This window comes from Halichoeres trimaculatus, unplaced genomic scaffold (genome assembly GCF_033239565.1).
Source record: "Halichoeres trimaculatus isolate MK-OKI-2021-1 unplaced genomic scaffold, fHalTri1.1 fHalTri1_scaffold_3, whole genome shotgun sequence".
NCBI lineage: Eukaryota > Metazoa > Chordata > Actinopteri > Labriformes > Labridae > Halichoeres > Halichoeres trimaculatus.
Window position 1 is genome coordinate 15,886,514 of NW_027437181.1, and position 7,536 is coordinate 15,894,049.

The 7,536-nt window shown below is 42.4% G+C and overlaps 1 protein-coding gene across 1 annotated transcript; it reads right to left on the reverse strand.

Annotated features, from left to right (window-relative positions):
* Positions 1-1,192: 1,192 nt before the first annotated feature.
* Positions 1,193-6,083, reverse strand: LOC141787636 (uncharacterized). Its single transcript, XM_074666197.1, has 2 exons — positions 5,852-6,083; positions 1,193-3,617 (listed from the first exon to the last, which is right to left on the reverse strand). The coding sequence occupies exon 2, from the start codon at positions 3,607-3,609 to the stop codon at positions 1,786-1,788; it is 1,824 nt and encodes a 607-aa protein (XP_074522298.1). The 5' UTR covers positions 3,610-3,617; positions 5,852-6,083; the 3' UTR covers positions 1,193-1,785.
* Between the last annotated feature and the right edge of the window lie 1,453 nt (positions 6,084-7,536).

The window sequence follows — 7,536 nt, forward strand, 5'->3', positions numbered from 1 at the left end:
ATTTTACTCCCCCTTGCTAATGTACACACTTTAGCATCTGCATGAGAAAAGACTCATCTCTGACACGAGTGTGACCTGCAGGCGTGGCAGCATTCTATATGGAGGCATCAGGCAGGTGATTAACATTACCCCGATAAATCAGTGGTTATCAGATGGCAGTACATGAGGGCACTCCATGGGGTACATAAGATTCAAAAACTTATGTATATCAAACCGAAAAAAAAAAAAACTAATTTCTTGAACACTATCCATTTAATCAATGTTTGAATCCAATATAAGCTTAGGTTCATAACTAAGTGTTTTATCCAATAGACATCAATAGAACAGTTCTGTGTTCTACGTCTTTTTTTTCCAACTGAAACTGTGTTGCAATTGTTAGGGGGTTCTTGGCAAAAAAAAAAAAGAAAAAAAAAAAAAAGAAAAGAAAAGTTTGAGAACCACTGTTCTTAAAGACCTACAAGCAAAATCTGTTTATATTGCTCACTTTATGAAATGGTCTTGTGATATTTGTGCCTTCCTTGGACATCTCCTTCTTTTCTGTGCAGCATCATAGCACTTCCTTTCATCACAGAACACCCTACCCTTCCCCCCCTCTTTTTTTCTCTGCCTCCTGCAAGCATTCCTGCCCCTCCCCCCCTTCGGTTCCCCTTGCCGGTATGGATCTGTGAAATGTTGGCAGGGTGTGTTGCTGTGGCATAGAGCCTTAGCCAGACTTATGGAGATGTAAGAGGAAAATTTAGTTAGAGAAACTCAGGAAATCTCTTAAATTTATCTGTCTGGCTGCAATGGTTTCCCGCTTAGCTTCATGATGCCACAAAGGCTGCCAAAAAGAGGAGCCACGTTCCATCTACCAAAATATTCGTGACGTGAACAATGACCTGAAGGGCATTGCTCTCCATAGATATGAATAATCAGTCAAACTCTGACCCACTGGAGCTGATACAGCAGTGGATGTCAACAAGTGGTTTGAAATTAACAGAGTCAAGATGTTATGTAAATAATGTCCCTCTTCCCCGCTTTAAGCAAAGAAACCAAGCTCTATCTTTGGTTTTATGATTTGATCTAAGTTGAGATTTACTGTTTCATGAAAAAGAGAATCTAATCCATAGTTTAGCACAGAGCACCATTGAATCCTTCTGGATTTTAATCATTGTGACACACTTGATGATGAAAGAAATCATGAAAATGAAAGAGAGATCACTTTAGGCTATAACAATCTCTTTTTATTCTCTATTCTGAACAATCATTTTCAAATGAACACTCCTCACAGGTACCATTATTATAAAAGGCCAAAATGTTTATGCCATGTCTTTGCATATAGTAATAGAAAGGATATATGACATTCTAAATCAGATAACATACTAATAATGAATGCTGTTCCAAGAGACCACTTCATAATATTCATCAAGCTCACACACAAAGACAGATTTAATCATTTCATTCACTTATATCATATTGACTGTCCAGTTTGTCTTTTTCTCTGCTGTCCAGATTCACTGTCTGCGCACACTCACCCTCAGGTTCCAAACTCCAGTTTAGTCTCCGCACATTCATCTCACTTCCTATCACCCTCTGCCTCTCCCTCTCTCGTTCTATCCTCAAGTGGTTGCATTTCATTTTTGGTTACTCGACAGAAAACATCCTTTTCGCCTGAGTTACCATTATAGACATTGCGGTGGTTACAGCATTCCAGAAAGCCTAGCTGTGTTTGTGATACCTAGATGGCTGTCTTGTGCCATCAGAGGATTAAATTGGATTCACATTGATTTAAATGACAGCTTCTTTTCAGACTGCCTGGGTGACCTCTGTGCAGACAGGCTCCACCATGTCGGGCACTGACTCTGGAACTTCCTGGACACCCTCTCCCAGGCTCACCTCCTTTTTCAGTTCAAAGTCAATCTTCTCTGAGATAGGTGTTGCATCGCCATTTACGCATTCCTCAACTGGCGAGGAAGCAGAATCTGTGCACTCTCCATTCACAGCAGGGATTGCTTCCGCTTCTACCACTTCCTCTGTAACAGAAGGACTTTCTACATTCCCATTTTCCATCTTGATTTCTATCTCAGGCACTGTGCAGGGCACCTCTTCCACGGGAGCTTGGGTGATCTCTTCGACATCTGCAGCAATTTCACTTGCAGAGACAACAATTTCAGGTGCCTGTGCTGCTTCTGGCTCAGCTGCTGTTTCAGTGTTAGCAACAGATTCCTCCTCAACTGTTGTCTCCAAGACAACAGGTACTTCAGTAATGTCAGACGTGGTTACAATGGGTTGGGGCTCAATCACTTGCTCAATTTCTGCTGATTCTACTGCATCAACCACCTGCTCAGGTTCTGGCTCTGGTACTTTCTCTAGCACAGGTTCTGGCTCTGGCTCTGGTGCTTGGACTGACTCAATTATTTGCTCTGGTTCAGGAACTTGCTCCAGCTCAGGCTCTGGGGCTGGTTCAGCCACTGGCTCTGGTTCAGGGATAGTATCAGCCACTACTGTCTCCACCACAGCAGCTTCTGGCTCAGTAACAGTCTCTTGAATGGGCTCTTGGTCAGCAGGTGCCTCCTCTGTGCTGGCTGGAATAACCTCTGGCTCTACAACAGCATCTACAACTGCAACAGGTTCTTCCACTGGGAGGTCTTCAGGCACAGCTGCAGATTCAGGTTCTTCTGGTAGTGAAGTCTCAGAGACCTCTGCTGAAGCTGACTTCAATGCTTCTGATACCACCTCCTCAGATGTAACAGCTGGTACCTCCACTGGAGCTGGCTCCTCTGCAACTGGAGCTGCCTCAACCACTGCAGCAACTGGTTCCTCCACAACTGCAGCAACTGGTTCCTCCGCAACTGGTTCCTCCACAACTGCAGCAACTGGTTCCTCCACAACTGCAGCAACTGGTTCCTCCACAACTGCGGCAACTGGTTCCTCCACAACTGCGGCAACTGGTTCCTCCACAACTGCAGCAACTGGTTCCTCCACAACTGCGGCAACTGGTTCCTCCACAACAGCAGCAATTGGTTCCTCAACAACTGCAGCAACTGGTTCCTCCACAAGTGCAGCAACTGGTTCCTCCACAACTGCAGCAATTGGTTCCTCAACAACTGCGGCAACTGGTTCCTCCACAACTGGAGCAACTGGTTCCTCTACAGCCAGAGCAACTGCTTCCTCTACAACTGGAGCTGCCTCTTCTACGACAGCAACTGGTTCCTCTACCACTTGAGTTTCCTCTGCCACTGCAGCAACTGGTTCCTCTACAACTGGCGCTACCTCCTCAGCTGCTGTAGCTGTCTCCACTGCTGCCACAACTGGCTCTTTTTCAGCTGGAGCTGGTTCTGCTGCAGCTGCGACTGCTTCTTCTACTAGAGCTGCTGGTTCCTCTGGAGGGGCAGATTTGGGCTCTTCTGGGGCCGCTACAGCTTCTTCTGTTGCTGCCACAGCTGACGCCACAGGTTCCTCTACTGCATTATTTGCTTCAGCTGGCAATGTTTCTTGTGAGGGTGGGGTTTCAGCCACCACTGGAGCAGGCTCCTCTGCACTTGCAGCTTTTGCTGGGGCCTCATCCTTTGCTGCTTTTGGGTCGCTTACATCATATCCCTTTCTCTTCTTGCTTAGTTTGCCTCCCATGGTCTCTCCTAGGAAAGATTGAATGAAAATCTCTTTTAACATGAGGTATCAAGCATAATTTTATTTGACCTATCTCTTCTTTCAACAAATGCATTATACAGGATTACCATCCAAGGCAAACACAGTTATTTTGATTGCAAATTTGGTGAATCTTTACCTCAGAAGAATTTTAAGGCCAAAACAACACCAAACTCTGGATCATCTAGTTGTGAGGAAAGAGTTCTAGCTACTGACCCACTGTGGCTCAGAGGCATCAACCTGATTCTCTTTTACAGTTAAATTTCAAACAACACATTAGGAATGTGGTCCTTCAAACTTTTTAAAATGCAGCGTGAGTTCAGATTACCTTCTTCAAATGTAAAAGACTGACTATTTAGAAACGTCTATAGTGGGACTTCTTTTGTCCAGTAGTGAATTAGATGCTCAGCTAGGAACCTGGGCTCTGCCAAACACAGTTTGGCTCGGAAGTAAATGTAAATGCATGGGAACCTTACTGAGATCAGACAATTCTACAGACTCTCCACACTTACAGGAATGCTGTGTAAGGCTCAGTGCCAATGAGGCCTACCTCTTTCCATTTAAACCTTCATCAACTATTCCTCTCAAACATTACAAGCTACAATCTACAAAGTTTTAGGAGCATCACAACATGCACAGCCTGAGGAAATCCAAAGCATGTCGTCACATCAATGATATGAATAAAAAACATTATCTTAAAACTCAAATTAGTGATAGACCAGATTAATCAAATTGGCCTCAATGAATGAGGCAAACATGTCCCTCGGACATGTTTTAGTGCTGAAGTCACAACCCTGTTAAAGCCCCAGAGGAAGAGGTAATGATTGCCACAGAGTGTTTAACTTCCTCCAAGTGACAGAAAAAGAGAACTGGAAGTTCAACTTTATCTTACTTGTTGTGTATCAGCTGACCTTGGACAAATCAACCTGTTCGAACATGGAAGAGCACTTGTATTCCCAGAATAACTTTTACATTATAAGTCCTTTAAAAGTAACATTTTTTATTTGATGGTTTTAGTTTGACAGATGTTGGCATGTGTGGTTTCTTTTTAAACTTGTGGCGATAATTACTATCACAGTATTAGAAACAAGACTACAATACAGCATGTGGGTAAAGAAATTGAAGAAAATATATTGGAACTGTGCATACTGCTACAACAGAGCCACCAAGACAGGATGCACCATACGCCATGACATCTGCCCTGCCCCTACACCAATCTACAGTAATGACCCTTTAGGTGATACTAACAACTCATTATACCTGCTTATACAGCAGCTGAACACTAATACTCCACTTGGGCCTACTTAAAACTAGTATCACAAGAATTTTGTGCAGTTATTTTTATTATTTTTTTATTTTTATTTGTACTTTTCCAAAAATTATCATAAAATCTACTTTACTGAGACCAAATCACTGTGGATTGAAATGAACTCTCGTGTAATTTTATTTTTGACCACAAAAGTCTACGGTAGAAAGACAGCTGTATGCATATATTTGACAGATTAGGAGACACTAGCCCAGGCAGCATGTGCCGGTGGCCAGTAACAAAGGATAAGAATTGTTCACCAGCAGCTCCTCACTGACAAAAGTAATGGGCTGGGCAAAATTGGCAGCAAACACCTTGTTTGCTGGTTCTGATCTGTAGTAAAGTGTAGCGTTTAGAGGCCTGGGCTTCTTTACAGGCGAATTACACTACACACCAGCTACAGACACTTCAATGATAAAGGCTGCAGAGGGGTCTCCATCCCCCATTTCAACCCACACACTGCTTCTGCCTCTCTCAGCTGCTCTGCCCTTTTTGTTCATCGTTTAAAAATGTCGTACTTGCACAGCTTACAACCCAAAAAACGGTAGCCAGCACAGAAATATGCTGATGCTCAACAAAACCTTGAACTTTATTACTTGGAGCTTAGCTTTAGATGGTTTTCAAATCACCTTGCTTACTTTAAAACCTGCTCTATAGCACAAGGAGACGCACCAAATCTAATTCAACTGGTGAAAATGGGGAAAGACCAAATCCTGCTTCTGTAACGACAGATCTGAAATGTACAATTTGCATAATAAGAGAAAGGCAAAGAAAGAGAGAACAATAGGTGAGCTACAGCTCCTAGGCATCTTTCTTTTCTCTTTTTTTTTTTACTTCTGTCTTTTCCTTCCTCCTTTCCCTACTTCCCAGATACAGAAGTAATGGATACAAATTTAAAAATGATGTGATGTGACCGACCTGTTTGTCCAGAGAGTAATCACTTGTGCTTCTTCTCCACGCTCCGGCTGGATGTGAGATAATGGAGGTAAACCTTTGGAGTGACAGCTGCAAATTCCGCCCCTGCTCTCCGAGGTGCAATGTAGGACTGTGCAGCAAGTGAGGAGTGCCCTCTCACAGTTCTCTAGACATCTGTCGCTATCACAATCCAGCCTACCCCACTACTGCTCCGTCTGCAATCTATACCCTCCCAATCTTTAACCCCTCCTCTCCCGAACACACCCACTTCAACGAGTATTTCTCTGTCCTCTTTTATACTAGGGCTACATCTGCGGACCGGGGGCGACCACGAGGAGACTGGTACTTATTTTCGCTTAGTAAACAGAGATTCATTCTTTGACCTTGCTTTGCCGACGAGCAATGCGGAGGAGTAATACTATTATTTCAATTATGCATGGTTATGTTGTGTCAGTGAAACTACTTAAGCATTAGAGACAGGCACATGTTCACTGCAATCCCGATGAAAAGGAAATACTGGGATTTCTTGATGTGTTTTTTTTCAGTCCCCCCCCCCTTTTTTTTCCACTAATAACATACCTTGTCCTTTCTAACACAGCAGTGACTGAAACGGTTACAGCATGTCATGTTCAAAGACATTAGAAGAATGTTACTTATTTTAATTTGGGTGGAAATTGCTTGATTGAATTTTATGATTAGAAAATGTGACTCAATTTCAAGCTCTATTAAACTCCACCAGCTTTTGACCAAGTCATGTGGAATTCTAATCATATTCAGAAACACTCTGTCTAAAGTATTTATGTGCTTTCCCATGCTACATTTAAACTAATAAAGGCCTGAGTTTGTTTTTCATGCTGGGGTCTGAACGAAGGCCAAACCTCAACTCAGAGTACTGCAAAGTATTCTGATCCTTTGCACCTCTTTGCTATTTGCCTGCCATGTGTTAATGGGACAAGGGTGCTGAGGGTGAGACTTAATGAAATTCAACATCTGACCCTACCAGGTGAACATGCTGTCAACTTTAACAAAAAAAAGCCTGAGCAGCATAACTCTGATAAAGTGCTGGGTGGGAGGTGAATATATTTGAAAAGCAGGTTACTGTGTAAAACATTCTTTATATTTACCAAGCTCATTTAGTTGATCTCTGTCTGCATGTCTCAAACAATATGAGCATCAATATACAGGAAGGTTTAAGTGCCTCAAGCATAAATTACCCTGAACAGAAAGGCAGACCTGGGCCTTTCAGTTAATAACTACAAACACGTTTTCTTTGCAGCTCCTCTCAGTGAAACTGAGAAAAGACTTTAGAATTCGCACAACAATTGGACAAATGCTCTCATTACATCACTCAAAACTCAACAACCTGGTATCTGCTGTGCTTTTGGAAAGCTGCCAAACAGGTTAATTTGTCCTGCTTTAGGCCCGGCTGACATTTATTATGGGTGACGCTTATGTACGAACTAAAGAATATGGATTCCCACCACAGTATGAACACAAGCAAAGCAGACAGCTGTTTCACTGTATTCAGAAGAATATTTAAATGTCATTTGATAAACATTATTTTTAATTTAAAATGGGAAAAAAATGACCTTTAATAAGTAAGTATTGTCTTACATACATCTTTGTTGGTTGCATCCAGATGGTTTAGATGTTTAGCAAGGAATTTATTTTTATCCTCTTTATTTACT

What these genes read in the sequence shown, in the direction of transcription:
- LOC141787636 (XM_074666197.1), bottom strand. Translation starts at nt 3,609, where the DNA reads ATGGGAGGCAAACTAAGCAAGAAGAGAAAGGGATATGATGTAAGCGAC.